At 41.7% G+C, this 23,931-nt stretch overlaps 1 protein-coding gene across 3 annotated transcripts; it reads left to right on the plus strand.

The window, feature by feature from the left end:
• The first annotated feature begins 46 nt into the window (after positions 1 to 46).
• On the plus strand, positions 47 to 16,691 carry LOC110521877 (ceramide synthase). 3 transcript variants are annotated; one of them, XR_005040881.1, is made up of 8 exons: positions 48 to 720; positions 2,434 to 3,108; positions 3,334 to 3,417; positions 6,857 to 7,085; positions 7,493 to 7,588; positions 8,163 to 8,272; positions 12,669 to 13,033; positions 13,151 to 16,691. XR_005040881.1 is itself a non-coding variant. In XM_036968773.1 (7 exons), exons 2-7 carry the CDS (start codon positions 2,984 to 2,986, stop codon positions 12,943 to 12,945), a joined length of 921 nt encoding a protein of 306 aa, XP_036824668.1. In that variant the 5' UTR covers positions 47 to 808; positions 2,434 to 2,983; the 3' UTR covers positions 12,946 to 16,691. The 3 variants fall into 3 exon arrangements, 2 of the variants coding, with proteins under 2 accessions (XP_036824668.1, XP_036824667.1); XM_036968773.1 differs by having other exon boundaries at positions 47 to 808; positions 12,669 to 16,691; XM_036968772.1 differs by having other exon boundaries at positions 12,669 to 16,691.
• Positions 16,692 to 23,931: the final 7,240 nt, after the last annotated feature.

Below are 23,931 nucleotides of genomic sequence, written 5' to 3' on the forward strand. Positions count from 1 at the left end.
AAAAGAAGACTTTATCCAGGGACAGCAGTAGGCTGTCACAGCACTGCGAGTCCTAGGAGTCATAGCTTACCATACCCGGGAGCAAGGGGGAGGTGACAGCGAACTGGCTATGTGACCGGCTTAATGGCTACACTTTATCCACAGCGGGACTGCATCATGCATACACTAGGATTTTTTTTCTAGACTAATGTTTGCTGAAATTAGTTCTACGTCCACGGATCCAGTGCGACAGGTCATCAAATAATAAACAGCTGAAGACTTCACAGTGAATGTGTCGGGCAAGCAATAAGGTCGGTCGATATGGCATAACTGTTCAGATGTCAGGAGGCTAGTACGGCGGCCAACCGGGAGAAGAGCTGTGCCCTCGCAATATACATCAAAACACTCGAGAGAGCCATCGACTTCAGAATAATTTTGCCGCTCAGAAATACAATTACTGAAGCAACGATCCGAAGGCAAACACGTCGGAGAGGGAGTCATTCTGATTCGGACCAAGACGGGAACCACAAGGCAGAAGCGGGGAGAACACACACATCAATTTGTCTTGCTTGACGCACGTTCTGATTTCTTGCAGATATCCAGAACACGGAATAAGGCAACAAAACACAATAATAATGTGGAACAATTCTCGACGTGTGGGCTACAACCAGGACCCAACACACTGATCTCCCCTTGATCCGACCGACCGGGCCGCAGAACGGGACGCCGCATCACCCAAATGTAAATTTAGCCTATCTCTTTTTTTTTTTACTCTCCCTTCATTACCCCAACACCCAACTCTTCTTCGTTCTCACCATCCTGCTCCGAGGTTAGGCAAGAAACTCTATGTCTGTAATAAATGTTGTTTGTCGCAAACAGTCACGCTTTAGTTTATACAGGCCTGAATAATCTGTCACCCTTAGCAAGCATGCATGCATTATCTGTAAAAACTGAAAGCAGGCTAGACAATGTATCCCTTGCGTGTGTTCATACTAGGCAAACCGCGTGCACACACTACCTGTTACAAGCTTCAATCACTCTTGTGCATGAAACAGCTCCAGGTACAAATGTATTGAATGCAAATATAAGCGAGCTCGCAATCACACTCAAATAGTTACATTGATTTGTCCAGTTTGTAGTCTACACTGGATTACAGTAGACAACAGTGGCTAGCAGTCAAACATATGACAAAGGTTAGCCCATGCAGATTTGGAGCCGTTCCAAGACAGGCACAAGTCTGCCATATTCAAAATAATGTGTTGAGTTGACTTAATGGGTCCTTATAACTGCTATTTAGTGCAACAGGCTTGTCCCGTTTATTTTTGTAATAGAGGAGGACCGTGTTTACTTAGGTTACTTACTCGCATTGCGTATTTTGATAATTGAGTCCGAGCCACGTTGTTGCACGGGCTTGCCAGCTAGGTTTTGAGTGAAATGAGCCTGTGTTTTCTACCAAGTTAGCGATATAGCAACGTCAAGATATGCTTGGCATCATAGGGTGACAGGGTTATGGAGGGGACTATTTTTAAATTGTTATTATTATTATCCCACCCTGAAAATTGCTGATAGGCTACACCTCCGGACTGTAGGCTATGTACTGCTGTGCTGACCAAAAAAAATCAGCTAGCCAAGATAAATCTGAAAGTATTTATATTATGTCCAGATAGGCCTTTATCCCGTCAATCAAAACCACATGCATGTGTTTTGGTTATGGGATGAACCTGTTGTTTTAGTGTGATGGTGCATCACCTAACCGCTATTGTCCAACATAGCCTAGGATGGAACAATAGGCCCCGCCCCAACAACATCCTCCTCCACCCCACCCCTCATACCCCTCATCTCCCATCTGTACTGTAGGTACTCCTCTTTGTCAACTGTCACCCCATCTCCCCTCTCTCTCTCTCTCTCTCTCACTAATTCCCTCTCTCCCAGCTGTACTCTGTCTAAATCTCCTGCTTTTCTAATCCCTTTCTAAATCTATTTTCAGCCACCTTTCTCTCTCCACCTATTCATCCTGTCTCTCTGGTCCCACTGAGTACATGCATTTACCTAGAGAGCAATGACAGTGGAAAACCTCAAATTAATTCATTCCCCACCGGAGTCATGTAGCACAAGTGGTACAGCCAGCGATACATGACGCCTACAGTGTAGTCAATGGATTTGTCAGCATTTGTGAGATTAGAGTGTAGTGTAGGGGCTGTCTACACACAAGGTAATTGCTTGAGTGGATACGATTTTGATCATGTTTTAAAAGGCTGCATGATGACACTGAATAAATGTGACATTCGTTGAAACTATATGACAGTTGAACAGTTTTGCAAGCATATAACTGTTTTATTGTACATTTACTTAACTCTTAATCAAGGTGTGTGAAATAGATTTTTTTTTTCTCTCTCTCTTTGTCCCCCCCATCCCCCATCTTCTGTTTGTCTCTCTGTCTGTCTTTGTGTGTAGACCCAGAAGCCACCAGGCCTCTGCTGGTTATGAGCAGGGGGTTGGGAGGGAGGTGTGGGGAGTTAACAAACATATCACCCACAGCTTTATCGTAGCCCTCTCTTTCCTGATGATTTCCTGATCTATTTCATTAACATTGACCGTAACCACGAGCAAGTCCATTTTCATTCCCCAAAATAGCCCCAAAACTAGCCTACTAATAACAAATACAGCATTTGACTACATACTGCATTAGCATAACACTAGCATAGCGTTACTACTAGCATAACATAACTAGGATAACATTACTAAAATTCCGTACTAGTGTTCTATTGACAGTACTTACACGCTGCCATGCATTCTAATGATATACCTATCATTACCTTCAAACATCCAGTAGCAAATGATAATCGGAAACTGCTGCCATAGCTTTGAGAGTACCCTGCATAGATCAGTCATTCAACCTTTCCCACTTGTCAAGTGGTTTGAGGGCAGTGGTGAAGTACCTGTTGAGACACACACACACATTCATTGACACACACACACACACACACACACACACTCAGGGACCATGCTGAGCATCCTGGCTGCTGGCTCCATCTTCTTCCCAGGCTTGTTCCTGCTGTCTAAGAGATGCCTGAAACACACCCCAGGCCTGGCTCTGAGCGAGGGAGATGCCACCATCGTGTCTGCCAGGTACACACACACTTACAAGTCAGACACACACACACAAGTCAGATGAGTCAATGTGAGGACTATGCAGACCTATCGTACATTTATCTTATGCTATTCTGCTTTGCTTGACATTTTATACTATTCTGCTATGGTTTACATTGTTGAATGTCAATGCTTTTTTTCTAAGGAGTTATGGGTATAAATATGTCAATTGAAACCCCACTCTGCCCTTTCTCTCCCCACTAGGCTGGTGTCATCCATCCAAGCCATCATGGCTTCCTTAGCTGGCTACATCATCGCATCCTCCTGTGAGGACGTCATCGAGGATCAGTAAGTACAGAGTAATGATAATGCAGTAGTAGTTGCTGTAAAGTTTTGTGTTCCCGGTGTGTGTGTGTGTTTGCAGGCACCTGCACAGATAGGCTCTATATGTGCAGAGCACATGCCTCTGTTCTTCCAGCCTCTAAAGTGCCCTTTGTTTTGGGTATACAGTTTTTGTCATTGTTGTTCTGGACCCACTGCCCGCAAGTCGTCGTTAAATATGTGAAATGTAATTAGCCATTAAGACGTGGCCGTCTATTGCTTTTATATAACTAAATAATCAGTCATAATTGCTCAACAAGTCATTAACCGCAGTTACAAATGTTTTTTTGTTTGAGCACATGCCCCTCAAAAAGTCGTGTGTGTGTGTGTGTGCGCGTCGAAAGAGGTGTGACGTCTAAAAATGATTTGGGTCCTTAACTACACAGCACATTTTCCAGCGTTGAATCAACACTAGCTAGGTTTCCATCCAATTGGCGACAGATTTTCATGCGCATATTCTAAAATCTGCATAAAGAAAATCTGCATATTTTCCCACCAGCGGTGGGTTCCCACTAAATGGCCTCGTTGCAGATAAAAGTCAGTGTGTGATGACGTAGTGCACACAATGTGCGTTTTCACTACATTTTTCATGTAGTGAATACAAGTCTAAAGTTCAATGTTTTTCCCATTGCATTTTAAACTCTACGGATAGTTTTGTCACAAACTACTCTGGTCTTGGCATGTGCCCTCTAGCCAACAGCTTGTGGATACAGTGTGGGTAGTAGGCTAGTCTACATGATGAGATTATTATTGATAATAAGTATAATAAGTATTTTTATTTGTCAAACGGTGTCATGTCACCATAATAAGACCCAGGAGTGTGTGAAATTAATCATTAATTTATTTAATCTGAAGCTTAATTAACTGCATGGTTTCCCCGAGTCATATTGGGAGGACCGCACACCATATCATCTCGTGACTCCAAGTTTACTATGCTATGATGGTTATTATATAAATATTTGCGAATAAAGGCGTTTCCACCACTATTTCTCTCACAATTAATTTTACCAACACAAAGAAATCACACCATGTCCAACGAACAAATTATCTGTTGGCATTTATAAAATTGTACCCAAACTACCTATTTCCATCATGATTTTTTTATTTGATATGATATGAATTAACTCGCCAAAAACAACTAATTGAAAGCCACACCCCCACTAAGCCACTCCTCCAATATAATTTCCCAGTGTGTCTTGCTTTTTTGAGTAAATTGTAGAGTTACCACCCATGACTCTATTTGTTGGTGACAGAGACATGGTTGTTGAATTCGTTCACTTTCAGCCCTGTGGACTTCACCAAATGACTTCCTTACTGTAGACAAATGTTATCATTAAAATTAATCTCTTTAGGGCAATACATGTAATATATCATAAGGCCTTAGTTTGATGGCCGAGTTTTACCCTACCACAGTGGTGTTAGAAACCTCCTAGTTTACAGGCCACATCAGGCCCGCAAGTCACATTCTGCTGGCTTGCAAAGTGATGTAGGATTCTTATTGGAATTCAGCCAGTTAGGACATCCAACAGTTGGAATTTGTATTCACCCGCATCTGCATTCAGAATGACTGTTAGGGTTAGTAACATTGTGAGTAGACCACCTAAAGCAGGGGTTCCCAAACTTTTTTGGTCCGTGACCCCACTTTGTTATAAAAAATGTTTCGTAACCCCACCATGTAAAAAAGTGACGTAATCAACTAACAATGTTTTTACTTTTTTAATTGGTTCTATGACAGCATGTCAAACATTGTTTTAGACTGATTTGTAATATTATTTCAGTCAGAAGTATGGTTTGAAATACATCAGAAAGGATTTAGGAAAACAACAGGCAATAATTGTGTATGTTTTTCTGTGTAGAAAAGAACCACAGTTGATCATGTTATTTTTTCACCAGTCTGATTTACTGCCTGGTCCTGTCCACTCTGTTCTGAGGGAAACACAAGTCTTAATGTTTTCATTAATATTTTGTGGCTTCTAATGTTTAGAAGTTAGAGCAACATTTCTTGGAAGAAAACGGAAACTTACAGCCGCATTTAGTGGCTACCGGAGGTCACTCACGTAACCCCTGTTCTATGAACCAAGCGCACATTTTGTCCCCCCCCCAGAGTTTCTTTTGTGACCTAAACCATTTTCAACTGGAACAACCATTTCAGTAAATGGTGCAATAAATCTAATTGGATTAGTTTAGAAGAATGTATGTTATTTATCTTTGTGTAGCATGAGATTAATCAGTCAATGTAGATGCAAAAATACAGATATTAAAAAACAATCCTAAAAAGGTTTACCTGGTAGTAGAGCATGCTAGGAAATCTGATAATGATGGGTGTGTTATGATGGGAATGTTTTACTCTCCACAGAGTAAAACTGACACAATCACACTCTCACACTCAACACTTGTTATTAACCCCCACATTGGGGCTATTTTACACCGCTGAGTGTTAATTTCACTCTTACAGAGTTAATTTAACTCCTGAGTCAACACTATAAATGTGACATTGAGAAATCCACACAAGTTAACACTGGCCAATTTGCTGTGTATGTTTAACTTTCGATCCAAATAAAGTATTCAAGTGTCTGCGTAATAATCTGTAATTCTCTCCCTGCTCACCTTGTCCCTGTTAACCTAATTAGAATTTCAACCCAATTAACCTCTATTTGTCCCAAAGCCAGCAGCACTATTTTAGTATCTGTAATGCAGTCACACAGAAGCCAGAAACCTAGACTGCAGCATGCTGCTATGGAACTGTAGGAGCAGCTACTCAAACATGTCTCCACTGGTTTTACAACTGCAACTTTGTTAACAGTGGACTACATAAAACTATATAAAATACACACTGAAAGTGGAAGATTTGTTTTTGGTTGAAGGAAGAGAGGAGGAGAGGAAGAATGGAAGATACTTTAGACTAGTGAGATGCTGTGAGTCAGACACTGGTGTCCTAAGATAACTCGCAATGTGACACAGCTGCACTTCTTCCCCCTCGTCTTTCCATCAATTAGGAGGCGGGGGAGAAAAAGGGAGAGGAAAAAAGGAGAGGGGGGGGAGAGATACTGCCAGTCACCGACTCCCTCCCTCTCCCTTGCCCTCATTTGCCAGTCAAAGTAGGGAGGCGCTCGCGTGAGTGCCGGCTCATTTGAATACCAAATCACGTACCTGCCCAAATCACGCACGTGCCCCAGATCAATGCATCCTGGCCAGTCACTTAACCCCCTGACGTCTAGGCTAGAGCCTCACATACAGGATGCATCGCACTGAAACAGGCAATAGGTAGTCACATAGGCAGCTACAGTGTACACGTTGGCACACATTGTTACATAGAACTTAAACTATTACACCTTCTCTCTCGCTCTCTCCTTTCTCACTTTCTGTCCCCCCCCACCCCACCCCTTCTTGCACCACACCTCTCCAGACACTGGCTTACCAGTACCTACATCCTGTTTGCGGTGCCCTACTTTGCGTACGACATCTACGCCATGTTCCTGTGCTATTGGCACAAGCTGCAGGTTAAAGGGCACGAGGAGGAGGAGGGCGGCAGGCCAAAGCCAATGGGCTCGGAAGTGGCCAGTTACCTGCGCAGAGAGTTCCTCATGGTGCTGCACCACGTCGTCATGGTGACCATCTGCTTCCCCGTCTCCGTGGTAACTATCGCTGTAACTAGGGTGGTTCTAGCGGACTATTTTATTAGTCTACCGTGCCACGGTCTGTCTGTTGTCTAAAGGGTGGGGGGAGCAAATGATAAACATGTAAACACACACACTAACCCTTTAAGTCTTGTCAGATAGAGATGATCTGATGGTGATTTGGTTTCTGATCCCTAAAATTGTTCCTAACCGGCTGCCATCTGCAGACTAGACTCTCCTGCTCCAACCCCCATCTGCCTCCTGTTGCTACTGGCAGCCAATGTTAACATCCCTTCTATGGACATGTGCTTTTAAGGGGAGATGAGGTGTGCTTGTTTGTGAGCTTTTCTTTCAATGGTCTGTCTATATACTTTATCAGCCATATCATGGCCCTCCATCTCATCTCTCTCTCCTCTCTCTCTCAGTTCTGGAGGCAGGGAAAGGGCGATTACTTCCAGGGTGTCATGTTTATGGCTGAACTCAGCACTCCGTCCGTCTGCCTGGGGAAAATCCTCATCCGGGTAATACTCACTCCTCTCTCCACCTGCTTTCTCTCTCTCTCCACCTGCTTTCTCTCTCTCTCCACCTGCTTTCTCTCTCTCTCCACCTGCTTTCTCTCTCTCTCCACCTGCTTTCTCTCTCTCTCCACCTGCTTTCTCTCTCTTGCCACCTGCTTTCTCTCTCTTGCCACCTGCTTTCTCTCTCTCGCCACCTGCTTTCTCTCTCTCTCCACCTGCTTTCTCTCTCTCTCCACCTGCTTTCTCTCTCTCTCCACCTGCTTTCTCTCTCTCTCCACCTGCTTTCTCTCTCTCTCCACCTGCTTTCTCTCTCTCTCCACCTGCTTTCTCTCTCTCCTCCTCTTCTTCCTTCCTACCTTCCTTCCTCAGTCTCTTACTCTCTGTGCAGCAGTCTAAGAACTCAAGTCTTTCTGATTCTGAAGTGCTCACTTACTAGCGTTCATGTTAACATTCTTGTCTCCTGTGATTTTTGGGTTAACATTTACCCAAGCTCTCTTTCTCGGGTCCTTCACCCTGCTCTCGTTTTCCCCCTTCCCCTGGCTCCTGCCCTCTCTCTATCTCTCTTTGTCCCCCTCAGTACAAGAAGCAGCACACTCTTCTTCATAAAGTGAATGGCGCTCTCATGCTGGTCACTTTCTTCGTCTGTCGAGTTCTGCTCTTCCCCTACCTCTACTACGCCTACAGCAGGTAACATACTGACCACTGTCTGCCTGTCTGTCTGTCTCTCTTTCTGCCTGTCTGTCTGTCTCTCTTTCTGCCTGTCTGTCTGTCTCTCTTTCTGCCTGTCTGTCTGTCTCTCTTTCTGCCTGTCTGTCTGTCTCTCTTTCTACCTGTCTGTCTGTCTCTGTCTAGCTGTCTGTCTGTCTCTGTCTAGCTGTGTCTTTCTGTCTTGTGCGCTTGTCTGTCTGTCCCCAACTTCATCTATGCGTATTGTTTTTTATCTCGCGTTCTTAAGATCTACGATGGTAGGTTACAAGTTTAAGTTTGTAGGCTTCTGGCCTAGCTACTTAGCTAGCAGATAATATCATTCATATATATAAATAAGCAATATCTTTCTCATTGTCTGATTGAAAATATCTTGCTTGCTTGCATGTAGCTATCTAGCCACTAAGCACCATGTCACCATTTTGTTTTGTTACCTAGTTCTATCAACCTTGATTTCACATGTGGAAAATCACACATGAAAACATGTAAAAACATGTGTTTTTGGGACATGATTCGTTATATTTCACACAGTGCTTGTAACATAGTGTTTACAACTTACAAATTTGATACTTTGACATACTCGGTGTTCAAAATATTAGGAACACCTTCCTAATATTAAGTTGCCTTTTTTGTCCTCAGAACAGACTAAATTTGTTGGGGCATGGACTCTACAAGGTGTCAAGCGTTCTACAGGGATGCTGCTCCATGTTGACTCCAATGCTTCCCACTGTTGTCAATTTGGCTGGATGTCCTTTGGGTGGTGGATCATTCTTGATACACACGGAAAAATGTTATGCGTGAAAATCCAGCAGCATTGCAGTTCTTGACACACTCAAACCGGTGTACTTGGTACAGTGCCTTGCGAAAGTATTCGGCCCCCTTGAACTTTGCGACCTTTTGCCACATTTCAGGCTTCAAACATAAATATATAAAACTGTATTTTTTTGTGAAGAATCAACAACAAGTGGGACACAATCATGAAGTGGAACGACATTTATTGGATATTTCAAACTTTTTTAACAAATCAAAAACTGAAAAATTGGGCGTGCAAAATGATTCAGCCCCCTTAAGTTAATACTTTGTAGCGCCACCTTTTGCTGCGATTACAGCTGTAAGTCGCTTGGGGTATGTCTCTATCAGTTTTGCACATCGAGAGACTGACATTTTTTCCCATTCCTCCTTGCAAAACAACTCGAGCTCAGTGAGGTTGGATGGAGAGCATTTGTGAACAGCAGTTTTCAGTTCTTTCTACAGATTCTCGATTGGATTCACGTCTGGACTTTGACTTGGCCATTCTAACACCTGGATATGTTTATTTTTGAACCATTCCATTGTAGATTTTGCGTTATGTATGGATCATTGTCTTGTTGGAAGACAAATCTCCGTCCCAGTCTCAGGTCATTTGCAGACTCCATCAGGTTTTCTTCCAGAATGGTCCTGTATTTGGCTCCATCCATCTTCCCATCAATTTTAACCATCTTCCCTGTCCCTGCTGAAGAAAAGCAGGCCCAAACCATGATGCTGCCACCACCATGTTTGACAGTGGGGATGGTGTGTTCAGCTGTGTTGCTTTTACGCCAAACATAACGTTTTGCATTGTTGCCAAAAAGTTCAATTTTGATTTCATCTGACCAGAGCACCTTCTTCCACATGTTTGGTGTGTCTCCCAGGTGGCTTGTGGCAAACTTTAAATGACACTTTTTATGGATATCTTTAAGAAATGGCTTTCTTCTTGCCACTCTTCCATAGAGGCCAGATTTGTGCAATATACGACTGATTGTTGTCCTATGGACAGAGTCTCCCACCTCAGCTGTAGATCTCTGCAGTTCATCCAGAGTGATCATGGGCCTCTTGGCTGCATCTCTGATCAGTCTTCTCCTTGTATGAGCTGAAAGTTTAGAGGGACGGCCAGGTCTTGGTAGATTTGCAGTGGTCTGATACTCCTTCCATTTCAATATTATCGCTTGCACAGTGCTCCTTGGGATGTTTAAAGCTTGGGAAATCTTTTTGTATCCAAATCCGGCTTTAAACTTCTTCACAACAGTATCTCGGACCTGCCTGGTGTGTTCCTTGTTCTTCATGATGCTCTCTGCGCTTTTAACGGACCTCTGAGACTATCACAGTGCAGGTGCATTTATACGGAGACTTGATTACACACAGGTGGATTGTATTTATCATCATTAGTCATTTAGGTCAACATTGGATCATTCAGAGATCCTCACTGAACTTCTGGAGAGAGTTTGCTGCACTAAAAGTAAAGGGGCTGAATAATTTTGCACGCCCAATTTTTCAGTTTTTGATTTGTTAAAAAAGTTTGATATATCCAATAAATGTCGTTCCACTTCATGATTGTGTCCCACTTGTTGTTGATTCTTCACAAAAAAATACAGTTTTATTTCTTTATGTTTGAAGCCTGAAATGTGGCAAACGGTCGCAAAGTTCAAGGGGGCCAAATACTTTCGCAAGGCACTGTACCTAATATCATACCTTGTTCAAAGGCACTTAAATATTTTTTCTTGCCCGTTCACCCTCTGAATGGCAGACACACACAGTGGCGTCGGACGGGCCAGTTCTATGTCTCAATTGTCTCAAGGCTTAAAAATCCTTCTTTAACCTGTCTCCTCCCCTTCATCTACAGTAAGTGAAGTGGATTTAACAAGTGACATCAATAAGAGATCATAGCTTTCACCTGGATTCCCCCTGGTCAGTCTGTCATGGAAAGAGCAGGTGTTCCTTCTGTTTTGTACACCCGGTGTACAGGACTACATTGTGTATGTTTATTGATACAGTAATTATTATTCAACGTGTCCTAACCTGGGATTTGAACTCACAACCTCTTGGTTCACAACATTCCGATCTTTCTGCTACGTCATTACGTCGGTGTCAATAACTGATTTCACCTATATTTCTACACTTGGGACATCAAAGTGAATCTCAGATTTGCTAAAAAATACACTAAAGAAAAGCTATTATTTATCATTGTTATTCAGGAAAAACATTACAACTGAATAATATTCCCCACCAACATTAGACAACTATACAGAAAATCCTCAAATTACTGATATAAGTAAATGAAATCAATGATGAGAGAATAGCCAGATTAAATGATAACTAAAATAGCAGTGCAGATGGCACTCTAGCTAAGTGCAGAGATGTTGGCATGAAGGATCGAGAGACAGATGCAGGAATGCGCAGTAGGGTTTTTTATTCATCACAAATTACGGATGGGCCTTTTGCCACTGCCGAAGTTGCGGCGGACGGAGCATTCCCACTGTCTCCCTTAATGGTAGATTATTCTGTCACGTTGGTATGAAGAGATTCGGGAGACAGGCGCAGGATTGCGTAATAAGGGTTTTTATTAAGCCCAAATTACTGCGTGCCGTGTAAAGGCACGGGGACGAAGACCAAACAAACACGTAACAAAACACAGGGTAAAAACCCAAAACAAAAGAGCGAGGAGTACCTAGAATAAATTACACACTCGCACAATGATTAACACACAGGACGAGACCCGTATTCATCTGCGCAATCCACAAGGGCACGAAAGCCCAAAACACACAGCAGAGGTACTCACACGCACCAACGGACATTGTAACAATAATCGACTGCCCAATGGAACCAAAGGGCACACATATATAAATACAATCAGAGGGAGTGTGTAATGAAAGTTCCGGAGGGATCCGTGATGGTTTGGGACAATCTGGGACCATCACATGACGTCGTGACGACTGGTAAAACAAATGCCTTATAAACACCTTAACATGGTCCCTTACGGAAAAACAACTTGAATTTCACGTGATCTTATGTGAAGTTAATGTTATATGTGACAACATGTAAAGGAACGTGATAACATGAAATTACGTATTTTACAACATGTGGGCACTTGAAAACATGATCTTGTGAAATAAATGTGACACATGGGGATACAAATCTGAAACGACACGTGACAACATGTCAGCACATGTGAAATCATGATCTCATGTGAAATGTTCCAAAAACATGTTTGCAAATGATTTCACATGTGAATTGATCCAAAAACACGTTTTGACATGTGAAATGTTATCATGTTATCACAACATAACATAAAAGGACGTGATCACAATGTGAAAATCTTGTTTTTTTTCCATAAGGGAAGCATTCTTCCTTGATTATTTGTATTAAATCAGATTGTTCATTTTAAAGTCATTAGCCATAAACCAAAATCCTTGACAATAGCTCGCTTGAGACAAGGTGTCTTGTTATAGAACTTGTTCAAATGAACAAGTTTGCTCTAAGTAAGTTTTTAAAAAATCTGGGTAAGCTTGTTAGCTAGCAACATTAAGCAAACATTAACCCTCATTTCCCCCCTACGCCTCACATCCTCCTCCTTGTGTTGCAGGTATGCCTCCATCCCCCTCTACACAGTGCCCCTTGTGGCTCCCTGGCAGTGCAACGTGGGGGCCTTCTGTCTGATGGCCCCACAGGTCTACTGGTTCACCCTCATCTGCAGGGGTGCCTTCCGCCTCTTCACCGGGGCCTCGCGCTCCCGGCCCCCGGCCACCCTCAACAAGCCTGATAGGGGATGCTGCCCCGGCCAGGGAGCCCCATTACCTCCCCCGGCCAACGGCTACAGTCCTGTCCCCCACAAGGCAGACAGAGAGACCGACACACACTGAGAAAGAAAAGAAAGAGGGAGGGAAAGATGGAGAGGAAGAAGGATCACTGTGCGGACGGGGCCAGCCAGACCAGGCCGGGAAGACTGAGGTCTGTCAAGGGAATCTATTGTACTGTATTGCAATGACACTATAACCTAGAAGAGAGGGAGAGAGAAATTGTTTCTCATCCTCTACAACTCCCTCCCTCCTTCTATTGCTCCTTTAGTTACATGGACCTCTGGAAGAAGAGCGGCAGATTGATAGGGGAGAGGGTAAAGAAAGAAATAAATGAATAAGGGAGAGAGATAGAAGTATAGACAGGAGAAAGACTTGGCAAGTATTTAAATATTACGTGCTGTACACACTGATTTCAAACTGAATGGGGAAAAATGAATGGATTGAAAAGAAAAAGGATGATCGGGTGAGAGAACACATTGAAGAGCAATAGTGATAGAGGGAGGCAGAGAAGAATAGACTAAGCATGAGCTGAGTTTGACTGAGTTAAAGGGATAGATAAAAAAAGTATTCTTCTCTTGAAAGAGAAATGCAACTGCTGTTCTAGATTAGGGAAGGATACAAATGAATATATCATAATGTATAGAAACAATGTAGTAAATTATTATTTGGTGACCAGTTGATTTTGGTGACTGCAAAAAGGGGGATGAAGACAACACCAGTATTTCAACTTGTGATCCTGGTACTGTATTGTTTGTCCATCAAGATGATCCACTCTGATCCACTTTTGTCTTGGGAAAGGACAGAGGAACACGCACCGGCGCCTCTGGTAATTGCTTCGTTCTGCCTTCTCTCCACTCTGAAATTCTCTCTCGCTCCCTTTTCTCCTGTTAGAAAACTAATGTGGGAGGGGAGGAAGGGGGTTTACCCCAAAATGTGACAAGTTTATACTAGTAGACGAGTAGATGTCATGTTAGGTTTTTATATTGCTCTCATTCAAAGCATTTATTTATTTATTAATGTTGATTGTCTTTTAATTTTTTTTTAAATGTATTGTGACTTAGTATTGGTAGCACATTATTATTACTCCTGCCATCTGTTGTACTCACTCCCCACTTCAATCAAAAGAGGAGAGAAAGAGAGATGGAATGTTGGCAAGATTAATAGAGGGAGAGAGAGAAGGGGGGGAGTAGTAGACTCAAATGGGACAATGATGCAGCTGTGCTGTCCCAGTCACCCACCCAAGTTGAATAATGCTGGCAGGCAGTCTTCAGTACACGACTGGGTGGGTCTGTGCAATTTACCAGAGCTTTACCATGCCTGGAGAGGTGTTTACTGTCTCAGAAACCCCATCAACATGATATAATGATCAGGAACACTGCTATCATCGCCATGGTTCTGTTATGTTAGGGAAAGCTGTTGTGGAATTGGATCTCCTGCAGGCTTAAACGGGGCAACCACATTTTAGAACCTACAGGCGTTCTAGAGTCTGCGGATGTAAGGGATTCCTAGATGATCTAAAGCAGGATTATGAAGGATTTAGACAGAGTAAGTTGTTGCAGTGTGTTCGACCGTATGGGGGGAATTTGAAATAGATGGCACTGGCAACTGTGGTACTCCCTTTATGCATTGAGGAATTTGTGCGATAGGGCCGAAGAAAGAACATATTGACAATGCACTGAGAGAAGGGACTGACGAGGTTGGATTGGGTGGTGGTGGGGTAGTAATTTTCAAATTTTCCGACCACAATTTCAACCACTTTTGTTTTTAGTTTTTTGTGTGTTCGTTTTACTTGTGATTTTAATTATGTTTTGCTGCCGTTTACTCATGTTGACACTGCAATGGCACCAATGTAGCTGTCTACTGTATCTAAGTTTGCGTCATAACTGCCATTTGGGACGAAGCCCAAGTCAAGAGGGTTGAAATGTGGTCCTTGAAACTCAATCCCAAGGTGAGCGGACCTTGAACACTTGACCACTGCCTTGGGTTGTAACTCTACTAGCCTGGTCTCAGATCTCTCTGCCGGTTCATCGACGAAAAGTGAACACATAGAGGGACTACTGTATAATATGCTGGACTATACTTATTGCATCAGGCGTTTTTCTGCTGAATAGCTGCATGATAGGAATGAGAGAATGGCTTTTTGACAATTGGCCGATATTAACCTGGGAACACTGTAACACTTAGAGTTACTATTTACAATGGTCAGTTATGGTACTATTTAAAATGGCTTATTGAGGACTTGTTCATCTCCGCACCCAGAACCGAATCAGCTACCCGATTTTTAACATTTTGAAACGTTTTGTTATGATAGAGGGTTTTTTTTTCATTCATTGCTTTATAACTGATTTAAAGGTACATTGATTGGGGAAATTGTATGATCAACATTATTTTCCATGCCAAAAAGTAAACCTAAGCGTCCGACAATGGATATAAACTGTAGAGTTGATCGTACAAATCAAACGTCATTCCCCAAAAATGAATTATGTTCACAAATGTCGTTTCAATTGTATTTGTCACATGCGCCCAATACAACAGGTGTAGATCTTACAGTGAAATGCTTACTTACAAACCCTTAAACAACAATGCAGTTTTAAGAAAAATACCGAAAGAAAAAATAAGAAATAAATGTAACATCATTAAAGAGCAGCAGTAGAATAACAATAGCGAGGCTATATACAGGGGGTACCGGTACAGTATCAATGTGCGGGGGGCACTGGTTAGTCAAGGGAATTGAGGAAATATATACATCTAGGTAGATGTAAGATTAGGGGGGTCTATTCAATCCGCATCACGGAAGTTCAGCTTTTCAGCGTGATTGAAATTTAAAGGCAATGTTCCCGCTTTATCAGAGGCTGCATGTGTCGACTCAATCGGAAATTGCCTACACATTTCTGTAGCGGAATCTGTAACGCTTCAGCGTTACAGATTGAATAGAGCCCTATGATTATTTTCATGCGTATTCCACACCAGAGCAATTTTTTTCTGTTCCTCATCTGACAGAGGTCACTGAAACTGAAACTAAATATAATTTGCACTCGATTACAAAGTTTAGTTCGAGAAGATACGCTTTGAGTGAGAGAGAGAGGTGTTGGAGTTAAGACATTAAGACAAGTTAGTGATGATTTAAGCCAAAAATTTGATATCTTCTAGTGTTTACTTTTGCAATTGACCCCTTCTAGTCCATTATAAATTATGATGCCTTCATGTTAAACCCTTTGAGCAAAAAAATGTCTTTCGACCAATTTTGCTCACTAGGTAGCGTTACCTCCCAAAAGATAACATCATCTATTTTACCAGTTCCTAAGTCCTCTGTCATGGAAAGTATTACAAAAAAATCGACTGCATCTTCCATATTGTTTGTTTGTTTTATACATTTATTTTAATGTATCTCTGTTATTTATTGAAATGGTTTGAATGTACATACGAATACATATATAAATGATATATTTCCTGTACATATGGGCTTGTGTTCTGTCTGTCGACTGCTGCCTGACTAATCGTGGGCTCTGTATCTGAAATGGCACCCTGTTCCCTACATAGTGCTCTACTTTTGACCAGGGTCTGGTTAAAGTAGTACACTACAGTATGTCGGGAACACTGGGGTGCCGTTTCGGACTTAGACCTGTTCTGTTGGCTGACATACTCTGCTCTCGTCTTCTGCTCTGACGGCCAACATGACATCATGGTTCTACTGTTCTAGCACCACTGCACTGCTTTTCAAAATAAGCACCATGAACTTTGAGTGAAGTTTTGCTTTACATGCAACAGATTGACCAATAAAGTCCTCCCCTTTGTTTGTGCATAAAGAAGATTCCTGGTTGAGTCCATTTATTTCATTCAAGAATCACTAGACTTTGAACAATGATGTCACTTTAAATTGTGTTCATTGATCAATTCTCTCAAAGACTGCTGTTGGGTATCCTTCTTACAGTCCATGGCCCACATTCATGGAGTATGAGTGCTGATCAAGGATCAGGTCCCCCATGTCCATGGAATCGTAATGAATCGTAATGATCATTATGATCTGAAAAGCTAAACGGATCATAGATCAGCACTCTTTCTCTGAGACGCTTTATGAGTATGTACCCAGGGCTCTGCAATTCTGTTTCTGACGGGTCACAGTAGGACTTCTGCTGGTTGTAAAATACTGCCAATACTGCCTGAAATGCATGTCATGTCTGTACCTCAATTTAGAAAATAATGATTTCATTTTTAAACTTGAGTGGGATTCTATAAATGAAAAACATATATACTGTATTATATTTATAATACATATTTTAGTTGACATAGACTAATTCCTTTTAGCTATGATAACACATTAGTTTGTAGAGAATTGTTTATGGTGCCAATAGAAAGTCTCCGCCCCCTTGAACGTATTTCACATTTTGCTGCCTTAAAATCCAATCTAAAAGGGATTCAATTATATTTTCTTCTACACAACCTACATATTTTCAAATGGAAAGAAAGTTCTAGACATTTTCTAAATTAAGAAAAAATATATAATTGGATAAGTCTCCACCCCCTGAGTTAATACTTGGTGGAAGCACCTTTGGCAGCCATTACAGCTGTGAATAATTTTCATGAAGATTTGACCAACTTTCCACAACTCTTAGGGCATTATATATTGATTGTTTTTGTCAAGGCTCAGTAAATTTGGAGGGGAGGGGAGGGGGGGGGGGGGGTCATTGATGGACAGCGATATTTAAACCTTGCTGATTTTTTTAAAGCAGGACTGAGACTAGACCACTCAGGAACAGCTAACACCTATTGGAAAGCAATTCTCGTGTGTCTTTGGCATTGCATTTTGTGTAATTGTCTCTCTGAAAAATAAACCTCTATCCCAGGGTTAGGTTTTCAGAAGACGGAGGCAGTTTTCCTCTAACGTTTTACCTGGGCTTTGCTCCTTTCATATCTATTTTGATCCTGACAGTTGTAAGTAACAACAAACTTTCCAGGACATAGATATGTCTTATATGTTCAGAAAGCTTAAATTCTTGTTAATACAGTGCCTTGCGAAAGTATTCGGCCCCCTTGAACTTTGCGACCCTTTGCCACATTTCAGGCTTCAAACATAAAGATTTAAAATTGTATTTTTTTGTGAAGAATCAACAACAAGTGGGACACAATCATGAAGTGGAACAACATTTATTGGATATTTCAAACTTTTTTAACAAATCAAAAACTGAAAAATTGGGCGTGCAAAATTATTCAGCCCCTTTACTTTCAGTGCAGCAAACTCTCTCCAGAAGTTCAGTGAGGATCTCTGAATGATCCAATGTTGACCTAAATGACTAATGATGATAAATACAATCCACCTGTGTGTAATCAAGTCTCCGTATAAATGCACCTGCACTGTGATAGTCTCAGAGGTCCGTTAAAAGCGCAGAGAGCATCATGAAGAACAAGGAACACACCAGGCAGGTCCGAGATACTGTTGTGAAGAAGTTTAAAGCCGGATTTGGATACAAAAAGATTTCCCAAGCTTTAAACATCCCAAGGAGCACTGTGCAAGCGATAATATTGAAATGGAAGGAGTATCAGACCACTGCAAATCTACCAAGACCTGGCCGTCCCTCTAAACTTTCAGCTCATACAAGGAGAAAACTGATCAGAGATGCAGCCAAGAGGCCCATGATCACTCTGGATGAACTGCAGAGATCTACAGCTGAGGTGGGAGACTCTGTCCATAGGACAACAATCACATATACAACAAAAAGTCGTATATTGCACAAATCTGGCCTTTATGGAAGAGTGGCAAGAAGAAAGCCATTTCTTAAACATATCCATAAAAAGTGTCGTTTAAAGTTTGCCACAAGCCACCAGGGAGACACACCAAACATGTGGAAGAAGGTACTCTGGTCAGATGAAACCAAAATTGAACTTTTTGGCAACAATGCAAAACGTTATGTTTGGCGTAAAAGCAACACAGCTCATCACCCTGAACACAACATCCCCACTGTCAAACATGGTGGTGGCAGCATCATGGTTTGGGCCTGCTTTTCTTCAGCAGGGACAGGGAAGATGGTTAAAATTGATGGGAAGATGGATGGAGCCAAATACAGGACCATTCTGGAAGAAAACCTGATGGAGTCTGCAAAAGACCTGAGACTGGGACGGAGATTTGTCTTCCAACAAGACAATGATCCAAAACATAAAGCAAAATCTACAATGGAATGGTTCAAAAATAAACATTTCCAGGTGTTAGAATGGCCAAGTCAAAGTCCAGACCTGAATCCAATCGAGAATCTGTGGAAAGAACTGAAAACTGCTGTTCACAAATGCTCTCCATCCAACCTCACTGAGCTCGAGCTGTTTTGCAAGGAGGAATGGGAAAAAATGTCAGTCTCTCGATGTGCAAAACTGATAGAGACATACCCCAAGCGACTTACAGCTGTAATCGCAGCAAAAGGTGGCGCTACAAAGTATTAACTTAAGGGGGCTGAATCATTTTGCACGCCCAATTTTTCAGTTTTTGATTTGTTAAAAAAGTTTGAAATATCCAATAAATGTCGTTCCACTTCATGATTGTGTCCCACTTGTTGTTGATTCTTCACAAAAAAAATACAGTTTTATATCTTTATGTTTGAAGCCTGAAATGTGGCAAAAGGTCGCAAAGTTCAAGGGGGCCGAATACTTTCGCAAGGCACTGTAACTGCACTGTCCACTTTACAGTAAAAAAAATGCCATGCTTTTGTTTGAGGAGAGTGCACAACAACAAAAAACTTATCACAGAAACTGGTTTGATACAGTCCCCTGTGAAGGTAAATAATGTACTTACATTCAGTAATCTCACTCTGATTTGTCATCCTGAGGGTCTCAGAGATAAAATGTAGCATAGTTTTGTTTGATGAAATCCATTTTTATATTCAAATGTAGGAACTGGGTTCTACAGTTTTAACCACTGCTGTCTCTGGCTCCACACCCACCCTGCCCGGCCATCTAGATGTGTGAAAGTTAGGGTATTAGCTAATGATCCATCATGTATGATATTCCTGGGAGTGTGTAAACTTACATTTTGTATTACCATATCATTTTGTATGTTCTCTATAGTTATGTACTTGAAAATGTATCAATTGACCAATTCGGCACATTTGGGCAGACTTTATACAAAATATTGTCCGGTATTGCAAGGCATCACTGGATCAATCTGAAACTTTGCACACACACTGCTGCCATCTAGAGGCCAAAATCTAAATTACGCCTAAACTGTAATATTATATCATGGCCTTCCTCTTGCATTTCAAAGATGACGAAAAAAATGTAATAGAAAACGCAGGTTTTTGTTTGTATTGTCTTTTACCAGATCTAATATGTTATATTCTCCTACATTAATTTCACATTTCCACAAACTTTCCTCTCAAATGGTATCAAGAATATGCATATCCTTACTTCAGGTCCTGAGCTACAGGCATTTAGATTTGGATATGTCATTTTAGGCAAAAATTGTAAAAAGGTACGATCCTCAAGTGATAATGCCCTCGAAGCCGGTGTTTGTTGGATATATTGGTACGGGTGTTGTTAGGCCCCAGACGAAGTCGAGGGCCGGCAAACCGTGCCAATATATCCAGCAAACACCGGCTTCAAGGGTATTATCACTTTTATACAACAGGTTACCAACATATTCAAATAATGATCGACATATTTGAATTAAAAACGTTATTTTGATTACTGTATTTGTACTATTTCATCCTTCCACATTATATAGTCCCGACACAAATCTAGGGTTGCTAGAGACGTGACCCAGTTGTTCGTTCTTTTTGTTCTGTATCTATAGACGCGACCCAGTCGTTCATTCTAAATGCTCCATTGACATACTGACCATTCTTATCCCTTACTTGCTAGTTATCCAAATAACAGCAAAGTAACTGAATTTGTTAAGCTGTTCTCAAGGGACATTTATTTGGATACATCCATAACAATGAGCTAATAAGCTACGATTTCGCCTGGAATCGAAAATGTGCTCTATCGTTAAGACACTTGTTCAGAGGAGTTAGCCAACAACACAGCTAACACAATAACTTCGAACTGACGCTGGAAAGCAGTGGTGGAAAAAGTACCCAAATGTCATAGTTGAGTAAAAGTAAAGATACCTGAATAGAAAATGACTCAAGTAAAAGTCACACAGTAAACGAGCACACTCCAACATTGACATCATTTACAAACGAAGCATGTGCATTTAGTGAGTCTACTAGATCAGAGGCAGTAGGGATGACCAGGGATGTTCGGTTGATAAGTGTGTGAATTGGACTATTTTCCTGTCCTGCTAAGCATTCAAAATGTAACGAGTACTTTTGGGTGTCAAGGGAAATGTATGGAGTAAAAAGTACAATATTTTCTTAAGGAATGTGGTGAAGTAAAAGTAGAAGTAGTCAAACATATGTAAAGTACAGATACTCCAAAAAACTACTGAAGTGGTACTTTAAAGTATTTTTACTTAAATACTTCACACCACTGCTTGAAAGACTGCAAACTAAACTCAGCCAAAGAAGAAATGTCCTCTCACTGTGAACTGCGTTTATTTTCAGCAAATATTTGTATGAGCATAACAAGATTCAACAACGGAGACATAAACTGAACAAGTTCCACAGACATGTGACTAACAGAAATGGAATGTGTCCCTGAACAAAGGTGGGTCAAAATCAAAAGTAACAGTCAGTATCTGGTGTGGCCACCAGCTGCATTAAGTACTGCAGTGCATCTCCTGCTCATGAACTGCACCAGATTTGCCAGTACTTATTGTGAGATGTTAACCACTCTTCCACCAAGGCATCTGCAAGTTCCCAGACATTTCTCGGAGAAATGGCCCAAGCCCTCACCCTCTGATCCAACAGGTCCCACACGTGCTCAATGGGATTGAGATCCGGGCTCTTCGTTGGCCATGGCAGAACACTGACATTCCTGTCTTGCAGGAAATCACGCACAGAACAAGCAATATGGCTGGTGGCATTGTCATGCTGGAGGGTCATGTCAGGATGAGCCTGCAGAAAGGGTACCACATGAGGGAGAAGGATGTTTTCCCTGTAACACACAGCGTTGAGATTTCCTGCAATGACAACAAGCTCAGTCCGATGATGCTGTCACACACCGCCCCAGACCATGACAGACCCTCCACCTCCAAATCGATCCTGCTCCAGTGTACAGGCCTTGGTGTAACGCTCATTCCTTTGACAATAAACGCGAATCCGACCATCACACCTGGTGAGACAAAACCACGACTCGTCAGTGAAGAGCACTTTTTGCTAGTCTTGTCTGGTCCAGAGACGGTGGGTTTGTTCCCATAGGCGACGTTGTTGCCGGTGATGTCTGGTGAGGAGCTGCCTACAAGCCCTCAGTCCAGCCTCTCTCAGCCTATTGCAGACAGTCTGAGCACTGATGGAGGGATTGTGCGTTCCTGGTGTAACTCGGGCAGTTGTTGCCATCCTGTACCTGTCCCGCAGGTGTGATGTTCGGATGTACCGATCCTGTGCAGGTGTTGTTACTCGTGGTCTGCCACTGCGAGGACGATCAGCTGTCCGTCCTGTCTCCCTGTAGCGCTGTCTTAGGCGTCTCACAGTACGGACATTGCAATTTATTGCCCTGGCCACATCTGCAGTCCTCATGCCTCCTTGCAGCATACCTAAGGCATGTTCACGCAGATGAGGTTTTCAGAGTCAGTAGAAAGGCCTCTTTAGGGTCCTAAGTTTTCATAACTGTGACCTTAATTGTCTACCGTCTGTAAGCTGTTAGTGTCTTAACAACCGTTACACAGATGCATGTTCCTTAATTGTTCATGGTTCATTGAACAAGCATGGAAAACAGTGTTTAAACCCTTTACAATGAAGATCTGTGAAGTTATTTGGATTTTTACAAATGATCTTTGAAAGACAGGGTCCTAAAAAAGGGACGTTTCTTTTTTTGCTGAGTTTAGCTGCACTTCTTTTCTTTTGACCTTTTTTCAATTGCCATTTATTTGTATATATCCATACAATGTATGCCAGCTGATTCATGATTTTGACTGGCTGAGAAACACAAATACCTCTCTTATCCCAACCCCTTCATGTTCATTACTATGGGACAATTGGAGATCGAATTTGAATATTGAAACAAATTAGTTAGTCTAAAAGAAATGTGAGATAATGTCTAGATGCTTTTTATGATGGAGATCAAATGTATAACTTCCCTGTCTGGGCTGATGCGGCAGTCAGATGGAAAATATTAAATAGGACATTTTAATGTCATAGATTTAGCAGGTGGTCATTTGTGGAATAGACACCATCATCACACAATATATATATACAGTGCTGTGGTGTGACCTTAAAAAGGCGGTTCATGCTCGAAAACCCTCCAATGTGGCTGAATTAAAACAATTCTGCAAAGAAGAGTGGGCCAAATTCCTCCACAGCGATGTTAAAAACTCATTGCCAGTTATCGCAAACTCTTGATTGCAGTTGTTGCTGCTGAGGGTGCCACAACCAGTTATTTATTAGGTTTAGGGGGCAATTACTTTGTCACATAGGGCCATGAAGGTTCGATAAGCTTTTTTCCCTTAATAAATCAAATCATCACTTAAAAACTGCATTTAGTTTACTTGGGTTATCTTTGTGTAATATTAACATTTGTTTGATGATCTGAAACGTTTAAGTGTGACAAATGTGCAAAAAAAAAAAGAAATCAGGAAGGGGCAAATACTTTTCCACAGCATTGTAGTTGCCATGGCGCCTTCATTAGCAGCCTAAACAGAGAGCACCTGTAAATGTGTAGTTACAAATGTAGTTATTTTTTAGGCGTTTTCAATTCTTGTTTTTAAGCAGCTCTTTTGTTTTTGATATCATTTAGATTGTATTGCATATATCTGATGTTTATAGGCCACAGATTTGCAGATTGACTGGAAAGTTAAGACGTTTTGAGAAATAGAAAAAAAAACGAATAGCCTAAATCAAACAAAACAAACCATTTCGAAGTTGCAGCAAATTGTTGACAGTGATGCATTTTAAACTGAGTGCATTGGTGGCGCGTTAGAGGAAATCCTCCACGGATGACGTAAGAAAGAAACTGCAGTAGTACCACAGG

This window comes from Oncorhynchus mykiss, chromosome 30 (genome assembly GCF_013265735.2).
Source record: "Oncorhynchus mykiss isolate Arlee chromosome 30, USDA_OmykA_1.1, whole genome shotgun sequence".
NCBI classification, from domain to species: Eukaryota; Metazoa; Chordata; class Actinopteri; order Salmoniformes; family Salmonidae; genus Oncorhynchus; species Oncorhynchus mykiss.